The 18,308-nt window shown below is 41.2% G+C and overlaps 1 protein-coding gene across 1 annotated transcript; it reads right to left on the bottom strand.

The window, feature by feature from the left end:
• Positions 1-490: 490 nt before the first annotated feature.
• On the bottom strand, positions 491-17,917 carry LOC310941794 (uncharacterized protein; the record flags this gene model as incomplete). Its single annotated transcript, XM_083907042.1, has 5 exons — positions 491-827; positions 1,778-1,963; positions 2,088-2,241; positions 3,440-3,631; positions 17,623-17,917. The coding sequence occupies 5 exons, from the start codon at positions 17,915-17,917 to the stop codon at positions 491-493; spliced, it is 1,164 nt and encodes a 387-aa protein (XP_083763168.1).
• Between the last annotated feature and the right edge of the window lie 391 nt (positions 17,918-18,308).

Below are 18,308 nucleotides of genomic sequence, written 5' to 3'. Positions count from 1 at the left end.
TGACAAATGACAGAATGAGTTTAAAATGCGCAGAAACAGCACAGAATAGGTTCCATTCCAGTCCAACAGTAGAATTTTATATGACACAGTGTGTTTGCTTCACAGAAATCCTCATGGTGAAACACTCTCTCACTCATGAGAATCAGTTTAATTGAATTAATACAACTCCCCGTGTCCCTTTGTCAACAGGCTACATGAGGCATCCTTGCAAGTTCTCTCCGTAGAATTCCGTGTGCAGTATCAAAACAAAGTTCCTGATCAAGTCCAAGCTGCAAGCATGCAGTAAAACACTGCTGCCCGTGCTCTAACATCATGTCCATTCCTGCATGTTCCCTTCATGTCTGCTTACATTTGCAGCCGTCTGTGGGAGAAAACATGGATTAAGAAAAGACGCCCTGTGTTTTAAGAAAAAAACACTTTATTCCTGTTTTCTTTCAACAGGACTGACTGACAGGACAGAGCCTTGTAAATAAAGACGTAAAAGACGTAGCTACTGCCATGGCCGCTGTGGTATGGGGTTGGGGTTTGGGTAAATGGGTGCTGGTGCCGCGTGGGAGTAGACTGGCACAGCCGTGATGGGGTTCGGCGGGTACGTCGGGGTTGGGTACTGCGCCATGACGTGAGGCTGGCTGTCGGTGGCTGCGTGCACAGGTGAGGAGGCGGCAGACGAGGAGGACGGGAGGTGGAGGTAGAGAGGAGCAGATGGCGCCGATGGAGCGGAAGGCGCTGTGGGAGTCGGGACCCTCTGCAGGACGACGTGCGGGTACAGTTGAGACTCGGAGCGGTAGAGGCCGGGCAGGGAGGCTTTCAGCAGACTCTCCTGACTCCTGTGTCAGAGAGAGAGAGAGAGATGAAATCTCACACAAAGAATACAAGGACACAGCAAAGAGGGCAAGAAATCGCCACTGATAGAATGGATTGTGAGGTCAAGAACACGTGCAGAACTCATGGCAGCAGCACTTTCATTTTAGTATTAAAGGACTCATATTATATCCTATTTCTCCAAGTTAACCTATAGTTCCCTCGTGACCTAATGAACATGTCTGTGACATGCTTTAGTAAAAATACCTTAAGGATGAAGCACCACAGCAGTTCAATCACCCTGTTCAGAATGTTTGGTGTGTGCCTGTCTCTTTAAATGCAAATGAGACCAGTAACCTATGTCATCGTCACTGAGGCTCCAGCAGCTAACAGCAGTTAGCATTTGGAAAAGTGATCATTTGCCGACTCTTGCCGACACATTGCAGTCATATATAAAATGTATCCACTGGACACGTAAATCCTCTGAGGCTGAACGTTTGTGTAGAACTCTGTGCTGCACTGTGCAGCCAAGAATAGAACATTTCACAGACTTCCGCTCTTCCGGATACTTTTGCCCTCGCCTGCATTCCAGTCGCGTTTTTTAGGGACAAAGCGGAGCTCCGTGAGACAAAAATTCCAGGAATGTCTCATTGTGACGTAGCAATGAGCTCGCAAGCAACATCGCGTGTTTTATCTCCTGTACTTAGACTGAGGCGGACCACAAAAACATGAGCGAGTCATCTTTTTTCACACTTTGCTTACTCATAGGGCCTCCAGAGTCTCAAAATGTAAGGATTTATTAAAAAGGTGATTTTGCATAATATGTCTCCTTTAATAGAACTGCAGCCATGTATATGCAAATACTTGGAAGCTACGCCACTTAACAAAAACTGACATTATGTGCAACACCTCAGCAAAATGTTAAAACTTATTTTTTTTTTTTTAAATCTATAATTTTTGAATACAGATATGTTACCTCTGATATCCTCTGTTCTCATATCCACTGAGGCCTCCTGTCAGGTAGAGGGGGCTGTCTGGAGCCAGACGGGGGTTCATCCTCTGTGACAGGTGGAAGATCTTAGGAGGAGGGAAGGATTCCCACGCACCCTCCTCTCTGTCCAGCCAGCACTCGCTGCGACGGGCTGAGTGTTTCTCTCTGCGCCTGTGGAGACACAGAGAGAGAACCTCATCAGCTGACTGCTCTTTATCCAAGAGAACAAACAAAGAATTTTATTGGGGCCAAATCATTTGCTGGGCTAAAAGGGACCATCACTTTTGGCATCTACCTGCTCCGTCCCTCCTTCTTGGCCCGGTCACGGCTGGATCGTTCTTGCAGGCAACAGATGAGGAAGGACAAGGACATGGCGAGGATGACGATGCCGCTCACCACTGAAGCCAGCACGGCCACTCTCAGGCCACGGTCCTCTGGTCTGGGGATTGCTAACGGTAGGGAAAACGACTTGGATTTAGAGACTTTAGAGGACGCAAATCTGACTTGGTTTTAAAAACCACAGACACAACACACTTTGTAAACGATTTCCAATCTTTTAATCCGGAGAAAGCACAGACTTAGACGACCAAGTCGAGACGCAGGAGCACACACTTCAGGGAGGAGATTCCAGGGAGGAGATTTGGGATCTCACAGAAACCGTGACGTGACTTCAGAACGTAAACAATAAATCGCTATTCAGTTGTAAATATCAAACATGTTTATCGGGAAGACTGCGTCTGTTCACTACAGGATAATTTAGCCAGATAATCTGTTCAAATCAGCCTAAAATGTGAAGTCACCAGGGCCAGATTGGGACCGAAATCTGGCCACTTACCCTCTAGTGTGAGACAGGCTTTATTTCGTTTTTTGTCTCCCATTTGTCATTTTGGCCCTTACCATTTTTTCCTTGAACGACTGAAACACAATTTTCTTTCTGGCTATGGTGTGAGTCTGGTACACTACCGTTCAAAAGTTTGGGGTCACTCAGAAGTGTCTTTATTTTTGAAGGAAAAGCACTTTTTTTCAATGAATCTAACATTAAATGAATCAGAAATACACTCTATACATTGTTAATGTGGTAAACGACTATTCTAGATAAACGTCTGGTTTTTAATGGAATATGTACATGGTGTATAGGTGTATAATCACGTTAGAAGTCTATTGGATGATTAGAGAACCCTTGAAAACCCTTGAAAACCCTTGTGCAATGATGTTAGCACAGCTGAAAACAGTTTTGCTGGTTCTTTGACGAAAGGGCAAAATTATTATTTTGAATAAAAATCATTATCTCTAATCTTGTCAATGTCTTGACTTTATTTTCTATTCATTTTTTTCTACTCTTTTGATGAATAAAAGTGTGATTTTTAATGGAAAACACCAAAAAATTGTATAGGTGACCCCAAACTTTTGAACGGTAGTGTGTGTCTTGTCTATGTTCTTCCCTTTCTGCCTTTTGTGAATGGAGTGAAAAGCTTCCCTGAGCAAAAACAATGTGCTTTTACATGTAAGCTGCGACCACATTTCATGCCATAAACTGGAGAAATCACTCCAGGCACAGGAGTCTGATTATTGTTGCTCTTATACATCATAATACGATTATATCCATGTATGCCACAAAGCAAGAATTCGCCTGCTATCCCTGCTCACCTTCACAGACAGGTAGGTAGTTGCTCCACTGTGGCTTCCCTTTCCTGACACTGCAGTAGATTTTGTCACTGCCAACCAGCTGGTAGCCCTCTCTGCACCAGAAGGCCAACACACTGCCGATGGACACTCCTGTGCCGCCTTCAACGTAGAAGGAACCTCGACGTGGCGGCAGGACCGGGGTGCATGACAGACCTGAGGAGGGAGGAGACGACTCGGCAGTTTACCCATCAATACATCAACAGATAACCACATCCATAAGTGAGGAGATTGTCTCTAATGTCTCTGTGCTCATGTAGCAGATTTAAACTCAGTCAAGTCACTCTTTACTTTTACCATCGTCATTGTTTCGTCTTCTCGACGCAGCGTGGAAGTGTCTGTTCTGACATTATCTCTTCCTCTGAGTAGACACCAAGCGAGGGAATGATGGAAAGCTCTATTTTTATCCCCCTTATGCTACAATAACCCTGATACCTCGGAGAGGTTTCATGATACAGCAGCTGTTGTACAAGAGTGCTGCAGGGATTTCTGAAGCTCTGAGGAAATCTCATCAGCATAAACCTACAGCACCGCGCTAACTGTGCTGAACATCCCTTATCTGAGGTGTACTCCTACGCGGTATAGGTCAAAATTACCAAATGCGGACCAATAAAGGGATTTCTTGGTCTTGGAGTTATTTCGTCCTTTACTTGGGTCAACTTTCCAGACACAACAGTCCACAACACTTCGACATAAAAACAGTTACTCCTTTAAATTCACAGTTCATCATATTTTTAGCCACGTTTGAAGTGTAAATAGCTCTAGAAGTTGAACGATCCATGCAACAGTCTGAATCAAAAGAACGCCATTTTTGGCATCTTGTATTTATAGACTTGCACAGTATACACAAGGCGATATTACACGTGTGTTAGGTTTGCTAAAATGATGTTTTAATGAGTAACGGCATGTGGAGGGCTTTGCTGTGTCAGTATTAGTGTAATCTGTGAGTGAGTGAGAGACAGAGAGAGAGATGTCATCCTTGTATAAAACCCTGTGATCGTACAGGCTGCACTCTGCTGATTAGGAGTGACAGATGGGAGGATTTCTGCAGAGGCAGAGACAGAGAGAGAGAGAGAGGATCCCATCATCCTGTGTGAAGATGACAGCAACACAGACACATGCATAATGGGAAACAAGGCTTTTCAAAGTGGACACTAAAAGCCATTCTGTACCTCAGTCAGAGGCCAGATGATGTCACAACATCAATGATTTATTCCATTAAAATACGGCTTCATTAAACATATCATCACCTATACTCATTAAAGGGATTGAATTGTAGCACTGGTCATTGAAAAAATACAGACATGGACATTCTTTCATTAATTTAAATGGATTTTAAAATCAAATCCAGCACATATACTTTTTTAACCCAAACTGGTGCAAGACAAAGGAAGAGTGTAAGGCCCCGTCCCAATACCTCCCCCTAAAATTTCCACTTGGTTTTGCCCTCAACCGTAAATTCCCATCATCAAGGGAAGTGGTATTGGGACGCCACTACATGCAAATTAGCGTAGTGAACGTTAACGAACGTGCTAACCTACGTCACATGTTGACAATTCTACCGGTGGAGCGTGCTACTATTTTCATTCAGGAAAAATGCCGGCTGATCCAGTTATTGTGTTGCCTGTTGCTTTGGCTATTTGTTATTCTCCGTCCTCGTAAACGCTATATCTCGAATGTGATTGAAATCTGACAAGTCCTGGGTATTCGTGTTCAAGTGAACGCCGGTACACACATCCAAAACACTGATAAAACTACCCAGATGTAGCAGAGCTAGCTAGCGGCTGGTATGTGAGTTGGTGTGAACACCAGGGATTATCCTGTCATCTGTTTTGAGGACTGAAAATCACAGTTAGCATTCGCTAACGTACTTTTTATCTGTCATTTGACTAAACTTTAGCTTGTCATGAATTATATTTAGCCAGTCCAATTAGCGATTGTTTAATATGCTTATTTTCACTTCCACATTAAGATTCTATAGGGTAACAAGCTGTGAACACAGACTTTGTGCTTGTGTTTCTATAGTTTGTGTATTTCCTGTTCTTTTTTGCAGCTTTCCTTTCCTCTGTGTCTGTTCAGCTTTACTTCCTGCCCTCGTGTGTTTCCCTGATTAGACACACCTGTTGCTAACTGTTCACACCTGTGTCGTAAGCTCACCTTCCCTGTGTTTCCCTGTCAGTTTGTCTTGTGTGCCCCTAGTTCAGTTTATTTAAGGTTTGTTGCCTAGTGAACAAATCTATTTCATGTTTGCTGAATGTTTTTGGACTCAGGTCTGCTGATGCCTGTGCTGAAGACTGTTTTTTTTTTAAATCCTGGCCTGACTTGAGTCCTACACTTAGGTCCTTGTCTTGTGTCAGACCTAACACGTGGTGCACCACCTGAAACTCCAACCATACGCTGTGCCCACTGACCAATGGGATGCCAGCTGTGTGTGTGACGGCGGGCGCCGTGGCGACCGAGCGGTGAGTGAACAGCGATCGTGTGAAGGCATGTTCTCCAGCTGAGCCAACTCTCAGTGGACTGAGAGTTGAAACGCAGCAATTTGTGTGCTAAAATGCTCAGTCGAGCTGAGAATGATGAGCTCTAGTGATAATTATTGTATTCTTTTAACCCTTTAACCCTTGTATGTATATATATATACATATGTATATATGTATATATATATATTTTATACCCTACAGTATTCCAGATACAGTCCTCTACCAAACGGTTGAGACGTCTGTTAACTGCAATTTCTTGACCAATATTACTCACTCACAAATATTTTTGGTGGCTGTACAACAGTACAAATCTTTTTTGACCTATTGGAACACTGAAAAGAGCATGAGCATTGCTTAGCTACACCAAACGGTAGAGATGTGACTTAGAGTGTGGTCCACCAAATGGTTGCAAATACCTTTAAAGCACAGGTCTCAAACTGGCGACCCAATCAATTACATGCGGCCCCCAACTTAATATCATGTTATAATGAAAACATGGCCCATGACATCACCGTCTTTTAAACACAGTGTGTAGCTGAGGCACAGCTGCCAGCGAGGTGATAGAATTTAATGTTTGCTAGCAATGTTATTTATAACAGTAATAATAAGACATTTGGTCATAATTATCCCATTATTAAATGTATCATATACAACATTCAATTACATACACTTGTTAGGGCTCCTGGTACAAATTTTAATTACAGTTGGCCCCCGGGTCATTTGAGTTTGAGACCCCTGCTTTAAAGGGTTAATGCATCATCTGCATTTAACAAATTCGGCACGCTATCCATGGACGTATTCTATGCTTCTTCTGGAAAGTGAAGTGAAATGAAACACGCATGCATGCACACACGCACACACATGCACACACACACCTGCCAAAGAAAGAAGTCTTTGCCACTAAAAGCAGATAAAATATTTAGTTTGTCTTTTCAGACTGCAAGAGCTTTTTTTTTTTTGGCTTTTCTCATCATCGTTGCTGTAAACCTAGAGATGCTGAGGTAACGCTGACCTGTGAGTGAACATGCTCTCGTAAACAAAGTAAACTAACCAGTGTGAGACACAAAACCCTTGGTGGAGAGTGAGAGATTAAACATGTGCCACGTCTCAGAAGTTGTGTACATGCACATTCATGTCATTACAGCGGGGGACATTGGTTCCTAAGCACAGAGGATTGACTTGTGTGTGTTTTTGAGTCTGTGCTGTATTTGTTCGGCCCTGTTGATCCGTCCTCATTCACAAAGCCTCTGTCATTGTGAAAGCTTTGAGTTGCCAGTCACAGAGTTCAGCTTCCATACACCTCCGGACAATCCAACCTGGCAACCCAACACTATCACCCAAGCATCTGTTGTATTCTTCCCTGAATTCCCTCCCTGCTCATCTCTGTCAGTGGGGAGCACTCGGAAGAGTTTGTGATTAAATAAAGATTAAGCTCTTTCTGCATTAAAGATTCAAACACACTCACATGCACAGAAAGAGTGAACACAATATTCACTGGATTGTACCTATATCGAGAATGTGTGAAGTTGCATATGGATTTGACATAATGGATGCACAAGAATTAAGCCCATGAAGCCCACCCATGAGATGAGAAGAGTTGTCTAACTCCAGCAGTAATGCAACATCATGATTAAGTTAAAACCATAGAAGAAGAAATTCTGTTGGATGGAGTATACACGACCGTTCAAAAGTTTGGGCTCACTTAGAAATGTCCTTATTTTTGAAGGAAAATCACTTTTTTTTCAATGAACATAATATTAAATGAATCATAAACACACTCTATACATTGTTAATGTGGTAAACGACTATTCTAGCTGCAAACGTCTGGTTTTTAATGAAATATGTACATAGGTGTATAGATTTCCAGTGTTCTAATGGTACATTGTGTTTGCTAATCGCGTTAGAAGGCGATTGGATGATTAGAAAAACCTTGAAAACCCTTGTGTAATCACGTTAGCACAGCTGAAAACAGTTTTAATGGAAAACACAAAACAATAGTATAGGTGACCCCTAACGTTTATCTATAGCTTAGCACAGGCTAATTTAAAAATCTGTCCTTGTGGAAACATTTACAGGAACAAGAGAGATCATGTCTGGGTTAAGGCCTGTTGAGTTGAGGGCAACCTTATACAGTATGTGGTCATTTTCTTTTCATTTTTAACTAACTCCATTTCAAATAAGACGCAGTCATGTGACACATAATTCATATAGAAAGAGTCATTAGTGCAGCTTTGATGCTCTCGTCCTCGGGTGTGATGAGTTTGAAGCAGCTGTGTCAGCTTTTTGAGTGATGAGCACCGGGTGGAAGGAGAGATTCACCCTCCTGTGGTTGGTCAGTTTTCTCTGGACACAGTGTTGAACACAGTCATGTCATTTATGCTTATGTTAGTGTCACATTCTTCTGTCGTCTCTTTTCTGCAGCTGCTCTCATGCGATCTGAACTCGCTGCTTTCTTCTCTCCATCAGTGCATCTATTTCTGTGGCATCACAACAGATTACCTAATCCCCCTGACGCTCTCTCAGCGAGTGTCCCCGTGCAAACACATAAAGACACAAGTGTTTGACTCACTCTAGTGCTAACTGTGGATTTTGTGCACTTTTTTTTCCCCATACATATTTTGTTTTTCATTTATTTGGTCATGACTTTATTCTGACTGTACAGAAACAAGAGACACAAGCTGACAGCTGATAGTATTTGACCAGATAATCTGTCTCATTAACCTAAGACGCACTGACACTACTGACATTAGTGACATCACTTTCACATCGTCGTGGAGAACAGACGTGGTAGAGCTTTAAACATGTTTGAAATAAGAAAGACTATTGGGAGAGAAACTTTTGGACAGAAAACATTGTTGAAAGTTGCATCAAAGAGAATTCTACTTCTTGTTTTCGTAGCTGTCTCGACAGCATTTGAAGTTAAGACAGCTATAACTCACCAAAGCAGTTTTTCTTCAAGACATGAACTTCACAAAATGCTGGGAAAAGAAATGGGTCGGGGACACTGTCTCTGGACGTATCTGGTTCAGATGCTATCACAAAAGGAAAGTTGCTGGAACATTTAGGCGAGAGTCGATCTGGAAATTAAATGACTCAGCTGGCAGGAAAAGTTCCAGAATATGCACGTCTGAAAACAGTGTGTAGTTTGGGAGGTGTTATTGGAGGAATGAAGCATTGCCATACTCGTCATTATTTACGCTTATCTAAATACAGGATAGGACAAAGTATCGCTGCTGATTTCCTGAATTGATTTAATTCTGACTCTCATGGTCTTTATTCAATTTATTTCATTCAATATTGATTTATTTAGAGATATTTCATTTTCCATACCAATTTTGCTTGACCTTTTTCCACCGAACTAAGAAAACAGAAGTGCAAATGCAGAATGCACTTTTTATTTCATATGACTAAACGGTGCATCCCTGCAGCACAGTTGGTGATAATTCAAATTCTAACTTGTTAAAGTTCAACGTGTCCAGCCTACAAACGCCACAGACATTTTATTTTGATTTTCTTAGTCATCCCCTGCTGTCTGACAAACCTGTATAAACAGGAAGTGATGTCACATCACGTGACCCTTCTGAGGAAGACCACAGGAAGTGATCGAAACATGTCGAGGTCATCAAAAATGATTTCTCTGTCTGACTGAACTAAGCAAAACTATTGAGGTCACGCGAGGTCAAGTCTTGTGCGATTATGTGATCGAAAAATTAATATGAAACAACTTTTTTTTTTAACCCAGCCCAATTACTAGATGATAATTATGAAAGATAATTTATTCCAAATGATCGACTGATCGTGTTGATGCCAACCCCCCCATGGGATGGGACATTTAAGGCGTATGTGTTTTTTTACATTCATTCCTCCTGTTCCTTAGTAGTCGTCTCTCTGTGTGTGCGAACCATCATGGCAGTGAGAGAAAACTCATTTCACTTCAGACTCTTCCCTCAGTGTCTTTGTTTGGACTGCGGTGCTACTTTTTAGCCGTGGGAAGGTAATAATGAAGTTGATTCACTGCCAGCAGCCATATTGGATTGACAGCAGGAGACAGAAGAAAGTCTTTGTGTGAAGCTCACCAAGTCCTCGCTGTTCAGGGGTGAGGACTGTGTGTGTGTCTGTGTTGTTGACAGAAATACCATTGGCTTTGCAGGTGCATGGTGTGTGTGTGTGTACCCTGGCATGTCGTGTCCCTGCAGAGGGCCATCTGCAAAAATGCAGGCAGTACCTTTTTTCAAGGTTAGATCTTTGCTCAAATGCTGCTGCATTTTGTTCTTATGATTGAGACAAACCAGTCTGCTCTTATAAATGAAATCATAGATAGTTTTCAATGCATTTGTGAAGAAAACAAACAAAATAACCAGCAGCTCAGCCTCTACCTGAATGTTTGCATCTATACGTGCGTGTGTTTCATCGTGTGTCATCGGCAGGGTTTCTTCCACTATAAATAGCTGGTAATAGACAAAGGTAATTGGCTTTGCTTGTCGGTTAATCAGATTAAAGGCATTGTAACCTTATACGTTTAGGCTTTTGGCTGACCATCTTATCTAAAGAGACTCGGGTTGAAGAATAAGCAGCTTATTGTCAGCATAAAGTAGATGCTGTATTTAAAACTGATTGGTATTTATTATTCCAGAGGAAGAAATAGTTAAGAATATTTAGCCAGTGGGAAAACAAGAACTTGTTTGCAGTTGCTGCCCAAAAATTGTCAACAAGAGACTTAAAGGGACAATATGTAGTATTTATGGGTTTATATTACCCAAAATCCACTTTTGTATACATATTATGTGCTCCTGCATTGTCTAGTCACTGTATAATATTCTTTGTTTCATTTTCGTAGTGTTTCAAAAAGTAATTTAAAATAACATGGTCGCGGGCCGCGGTTGCATAGCCACTGTTAGCAGAGAGATGCCATGTTTCTGCCGGAGCCTGTAAGGACAAACGCGAGAGAACAAATCAAGCGTCTCTTTACTTGTAGCGGAAGTCCCGCCTCCTCTCTCTCCGCTTCGTCTTCTACGGCCGCGCTAGCTCGCCCTCTCCCTCGCCTCACGAACCTCATCTGCTGACACGGAGAAAGACGACGAGGACGACATTTGACCAGCTGCGGACACCGTAGCACTCAGGGAAGGGAGGGGGTGAGCAGAGCAGCAGGTCTTTGTTGTAAATGTCAGCCTCTCCTCTAGATGGCACTATAAACTACTTACTTCCCCTTTAAAGACACATTTGTGAATGATCAGTGGCGGCACCTATTGAACCCCATTCAATAGGTGCATAAAGCAAGACAGTATTAACGTGTTGTTAGATGATTAACAGTCCTTCTTGTGTCCACTAGATGGCAACTTGAAAAACAAATATTATTTACATGAATCTAATGTATGATGTAAAATAGCATAACAGGACACAAGATGTGTCCAGCAACCACATAAAGACAGGGGCAGCATATTAAGTCTAAGTCTAAGTCTTAAGTATTTATTAACTGACCAAGGATCAAGAGCTTTCACAACCTTTACCAGAAACATACAACAAACATATGACAAGATAGTGCAGTCAAATTATTCATTAAGTGTAAAGGAAAGTGCAGAATTTGATCTTTAGATGTGTTGATATTATGCATCTTACAATACTCTCTTACACAAAACAGTCCGATTGTCTGATTTGCGTGAAGTTTAACCTGCAGTTAAACCCGGAGCGATACAAACATCAACAACGTTAGCAAACAAGCTAACGAACGTCGCCTCAAACGACTGCTGTCCGCTGCTGTGAGCCATAAACAGCTAACACGTATGGAAGTGTGAACTCCGTGTCACTGGTCAAACTACGTGTACTTATCAGTTCATGCTGGGACTGATTAAACGAGCACAATCCTCCGTGTATTTTTAAAACGGTGAGCTTCGCTTCGCTGAGAACGCCGCAAGCAGAGAGACGTGAAGTGAAGAGAAGATATCCCTTCCTCTCTTTGCTCAATTTACATATGACGCAAGCACGTTAGTGCATGCACATAAATCCTCATTAAAAATGCGTTGGAGGGTATGTTTTTCGAAAAAAACTTTTTTAACATGAGAGTCAATGGGAGAATTTTCGGGCGATTCTCCACGATTCTCTGATGATTCTGATTGGACAATGACAGATAATATGTCTAGAACACTGATAATAACTACTTTTGCTGGCAGAGACTGCTGAAAGGAACGCTAGTACTAAGGATCTTTGGAATTGCTGAGGAAAAAAAAATTCTCCTCCTGGTTGGGAGGGCGTCGCCAAAATCGTCCCTATACACCGTCCACCCCTGTGAATGAGAGACATGAGGATTCACTGCGTTAAGAAGAGGCAGACTGACTGTCTGCTCAGTAACTGATCCACGTACAGTATAGACCTCATTCACTCTCTCTCTCAAGGTTAATAGGTTGTGATACTGTGTTAATGTTAAGACTAACGGCTCTTCAAAAGCTGAAATAACCGCTCACTAGCAGCTCGCCAACACCATAACGGGATTGAGCCCAACCAGATAAATGTACACCTGCTCGAGCAGTGCACGCGCAGTGAGTTTTGGATTTGGTACTTTCTAAAAGTTGTAAAAGTCACAGATATCCCTGTATAATTCTGAATATACCAATAAATAACGATACATAATTCAGTGTTATTGCTGATTGAGTTCTATTTGTTTTGGGAATTCACTTGATGGTTTGTTGAATCACAAAGTTTTTAAATAACTCATACGTTTTTGTATATCACACAACCATTGACACTGTGCACGAGTGCTGAAACAGGAAGTGGATGCACTCCTATGTAGTTGTTCGCTTTTCCGAAAAAACTACTAATGAGAAGCAACAATGACAAAAAAATAAGAGAATGGATTTATGTCGTTAGGCAAACAATAAAGCGAAACCACTGATGCCAGTCACTCATCATCTCCATTTCTGCTTCTCCACATTAAAATGCTATGAGGCGCCGATTGTAAAGTCGCGCATGCTAAAATAAACAGCAACTGTTTGCCACATTTAGCAAAAAAACATGTATAAAAAACATGTGAATTTTTTAAATGTTAGATTTGACCAGATTTACAGCAATATTTTAGGATTTTGTGATATTTACTTCTCTTGTGAAAATATAATTTCAATGTTTAATCTGAATAAAAAATCTAAATATACATGTTAAATGTTAGATATAAATGTTAAATATAAATATAAATGCTAAATATAAAGTATGTTCAAGTTTATTTCCCCCACTAGGGTGGTTTTAATGCGTTATTTGATTGTATAAACACAGCCTGACCTCCTCGAGCTTTTATTTTGGTACATCCGGTTACTGGCAGTGCGAATTTTCATATTAGCTAAACATTGAGTTTCAAACGAAACATTTAGATTTAACATTTAGATTTTGATTTTTTATTCAGATTAAACATTGAAATTATATTTTCACAAGAGAAGTAAATATCAAAAAATTCACAAATATTGCTGTAAATCTGGTCAAAACTAACATTAAAAAAACATGTTTTTTATATATGTTTTTTTGCTAAATGTGGCAAAAAGTTGCTGTTTATTTTAGCATGCGCAACTTTACAATCGGCGCCTCATAAAATGCTGCCAAACTAAAATGGAGCCAGCAGTGTTTCCTGATATCTCCAAACTCCAAGAAGAGTGGACAGCAGATGTAGAACATGTAGATGCCGTAGCAAGGTGAAACCTCACAGAGCCGTTTCATGCACAGATGAAATGCCATGGAATAATGGATATTGTTAGTATATGCTGTTTAAAAGCAAGGTGATACTGTAAGAACAAAATGAACTCATGTGAATTGAGTTCAAACATCAGTCATGATATCCCATAAAGAAGATACTGTCCACAAAATAGGGAGAGGAACATGCAGAGTAAGTCATAAATGTGTATAAATGCAGTCCAGAGTCAAATGAGGAGCACCTGAAAACACAGTAATCAATAGAAGGACACTGATCAGTTTACTTCCAGGAACAGCAGGCAGCGCGGGAGTCACACAGATATTGGCCAAGTCTAAAAGCTCAGGTTTGATCCGTCCACTGCAGGAGACTTAACCTTCACACATCTGCTTAATTACTTTGATCGATAATGAAGCGGTGCCTTCAAAGCTCGGGGTAGAAGAGATGGATAGAATGGCTCCTGTTGACCTCTGAAGTTTCACCTCAACACATTTACATACTGACTAAATGACTGCGATATAGTCTCTTTCCTTTGCAACCAGTAGAAATAAGGTTTCACACGTTCCTCTTTATGTTTTCTGTTTTCCATGCCGAGACCTGGCCCAACTTTTGTTATTTCAGAATAAAAGCAGCTGTAACACACAGAAATAGATCACAAATGCATAGACATAACTACAAGGACGTGGATATTATTAAAAAATACTGCATATAAAAACATGCATTCATTTTGATTTAAATGGCATATGAAAGTTTTAGAGGAACACAAGCAAAAGTAGGGAATAAAATAGGGGAAAATGGCAGAATAAGCTTCACTAAACATAATTATATCTTTGCAAACTTATCCAATCGAACCCTGTCAGTTTAAAGTTAAAAATGTTCACTCAATGGCTGCTTTATCCATGTTTTGCGCTCAAAAGATCAACATGCACAACAAATGAGTAAATTTAGTGTTTTATTTACTTACTTTGACCTATAAATGACAAGTGAGACCGGGTTTTATACTCAGTCAAACAATCTTAAAATATCGCGCACAAAAAAGGAAACAAAGTGAAGCTTTTATTTCGTCATATCACTGGAAAAAGGTAGTTTATACTCTTTCTTTCTCCCACTCTCTCTCTCTCTCACACACACACTTTGCTTTTGGGGAAGGACTTTTAATTTTTAAAAACTCTCACATAAAACTGGGTCTGTTGAAATTGCATGTATGTGGTGTGATGTGGAAAAGCCACCTGGTTACACGTGCGTGTGTGTGTGCGTGCGTGTACTATTAGAGTATAAAGTGCTTATTCCTGCTCTGTCAGACACACGTGCTGTAATGAAACAAGCGACTGTGTAGTTTATTCCCTAAACCTTTAAGAAGATTGTTGTTGTTGTTTTGGCCAGTGCATTTCTGATCTGTGTATGTGTGTGTATGTGTGTGTGTGTGTGTGAATTATGACTGTATTAAGCATGTGAGGCTTGTGTTTCGTCTCATGCAATAGGCTGTTTCTGAAAACACGTGAGGATATGAGCCTTGTGAGTGAGGAGAGAGAGGCGGCTCACTGACATGATGATAGACTGTGGAAAAGGAAAAAGGAAACAAGAAGAGAGAGAGAGAGACTGTGTGAGACAAATTAAGTGATGGGGAAGAAAAGGCAATCAGCTAAAAAATGCAGATGAGCCTGGAGGAACACTGGAGAAAATAAACAGGGGAACTAAGGAGTGACCTATAGACGGAGAGGGAGGAAGAAGAAAGAGAGAGAGAGAGAGAGAGAGAGTGAGAGAGAGAGGGGGAGAATGGATGAGAAGAGAAGGGCAGCTCGTGCACCAGTGGTGGTGTGGTCATGTGAGCAACTTCAGCCTGGGCATTATAGAGTGTCTTTAACTGCAACTGCTGGTATGTGCATTGACTAAAACGCAGAAAAATGCACACAATTTGTGAGCAATCACAAGTCAGCGGTGAATGGACAAAAGGTAGAATGACTGAAGCTCGTGCTTCTATGCTTGTGAAGAACGTATTGTCAAAGGTCGTTCTTAAGCCCTTAATCTTACTTTAACACAATAACCATTAAAATCAAACACTTAAAGGGATAGTTCAGTTTTTGGTTTTTTTCGGGCATCTGTACCGGATGCCCCCTGGACGCCTCCCTCGGGATAAGCGTAAGAAGATGGATGGATGAGTGGCATGAGGTATGCACATCCAGGATATACACTTTTACCTTTGGGGAGACTGTATAGATCGATCAAACGTACTCTACATCCAATCGGCACAAGCTCTCCTTTCTCCCATCTTCTATAACATTTCTTCAAAAATGACCTGCTCAGTGACTGTTAGACCCCGAGTTTTTTATTGTCACTTCAGTATTGTTTTTAGTGGCTCTGTCGATCTGTCTGTCACTTGCCAATATGACCAGCAGAGGCCGCCAGAGTCTTGTTGCGTGACTGGGGGTGAAGTCATCTCTGATTGCCTTGTTTTTAAGTGTATTTTAATATCAGTTATTTTTATCTCGTTTATTGGCTCCCCAGTTTCATGTTTTATAAATTCTGAATGTTTTTATTGAATATCAATAAAACTGTAAACTCATTGCACTCAGGGAACCGAATGCACTCTGACAACACTTCAATAAATTGCTGCTGCTTCAGAACAATGGAATGACGTACACAGCACTGCAGTCCAAGAAAGTTGAACTTGAATCCTGAAGGTATAGTGTCACACTGTCATACTAACATCGCCGAAAAAGTTCATGAAATGAATAATGAGTGACAACGAGATACGTAACTCGTGGGCATGAAGGAATGACTAGTGACTCAAGTTAGTAATTGTTTGAACGTCTGGGATCAATAAGTTGAAGTGAGGTAGACGATCTTCGTCTTCATCTATGAGCAGCTGCCTGTGAGATGAGAGTGCAGCGACCATGTGCGCGTGTATCTCAACCTTTGCTTGGACCTCAAACACACACATTTACCATTATTTAGCACCGTAACAATATATATATATATATTTATATACAGTCTGGTCCATAAATATTGAGACATGGACACAATGCTCTTCTTTTTGGCTCTACACACCACTACAATAGATTTGAAATGAAACAAATGTGCTTTAACTGCACACTTTCAGCTTTAATTTGAGGGTATTTACATCCAAATCAGGTGAACGATGTAGGAAATACAATACTTTCTATATGTGCCTCCCACTTTTTAGTAATGGGACAATTGACTGAAAAGCTATTTCATTGACATGTGTGGGCTATTCACCTGATTTGGATGTAAATGCCCTCAAATTAAAGCTGAACGTGTGCAGTTAAAGCACAACCTGTTCGTTTCATTTCAAATCCATCGTAGTGGTGTATAGAGCCAAAAAGAAGAGAATTGTGTCCATGTCTCAATATTTTTGGACCTGACTGTATATATGCACAAACTTACCGAGTGATTTCACACACCTACTGTACAGAATAAGAGCAAAAGCTGGGCCAGATGTTTGCATGACTGTCACAGTCAATCTACAAAAGATTTTTGCATCTCTGCTTAAAATAAAAGCTTTTAAAAAAAGCCTTGAATGATTCCGTGCAACATGCAAATAATCACCAGAATAACTTTTCAAAAGTAATTTCTTTTAGCCCAAATCAGATTTCTTATGAGCCTACTTTAAGAGTTGACAACACTCTTAAACAAACTAATCAGAATAGCACCTTCAAATTGGAGCTTCACTCTGGTTTAAGGCCAGGTTGTGATGCAGTGACTGAGTTAAAGTGTTTTTCTTTATTATCAACTTGTAGCAGCAAAAGAACAGTATGTGATGTTGACAAAATCCTCAGCTGTCCTAGATGAGTTCATGTGTGTGAGAAGTTGAGCAGCAAAACCAACTGCCATTTATTATTTAGTTTACTTGAACATTTTCCCATTTAAAGGAAAAACGATATATAGTAATTATTGTAGAAATTGCAAAATTAGTGATGCTGCTTCTATTTTTCCTTTGTTTGTAAGATTCATCCAATACTTGAAACTTTGGACCTACTAACCTGTGTAGTTGCTGGTGATGCTCTGCGTCTGTATCTCTGTCACAGTCCCTGTCGCTGCCTTTGTTGGAGTCTCAGCTTCAGTCTGCAGATCTGGCTGCAGCTGGATTGTTGTAGCAGTCCATTCCTCTGGCACTGACTCTGTGTTGTTGCTCTGTGTGTCCTGTGTGCTCAGTGTGGAGCCTTCAGCCACGACCAGTGCACAGAGCAGGGGCTCGAACAGCAGCAGCAGCAGCAGCATCCAGAGGTGGGAGCTGGAGCTGGTGCTTTGGTTGGTGCAAGCCACTTTTGGACTCATTGGGGTCAGATAACGAAGAGAAGTTCTGTTAAAGGAGAAGGTCAAAGCCTCATGGTCCAGTTTTGTATTGGGTCAAAATATGGTGGAGGAATGCTTCAGGGAAAAGTTTGCTTCTTCTCAGTCCTCATTCTTGTTGTCCTCGCCTCACTTTTCTGAACTTTTCTGTGCTCTCTCTGAATCCCTGTCTTCTTCAAGACACTTGTCTTTCTCTTCTGTCGTTTTTGTTTCCCTCACTCCCTTGGTGGAAACAGAGAAAAAATCCTGCCGTTGTTGCTCATGATGCTGCTGTGCTGCATGGAGGTAAGAGAGAGAAAAAAGGGATGAAGTGAGGCAGCATGAGTGTGTGGGTGCATATAAGGTATAGATCCAGCTGCAATCTGCTTCCTCTCTG

Source organism: Microchirus variegatus (genome assembly GCF_963457635.1).
Source record: "Microchirus variegatus genome assembly, chromosome: 20".
NCBI lineage: Eukaryota > Metazoa > Chordata > Actinopteri > Pleuronectiformes > Soleidae > Microchirus > Microchirus variegatus.
The sequence above is the reverse complement of the archived record's forward strand: the minus strand, read 5'-3'. Positions and strand labels throughout refer to the sequence as shown.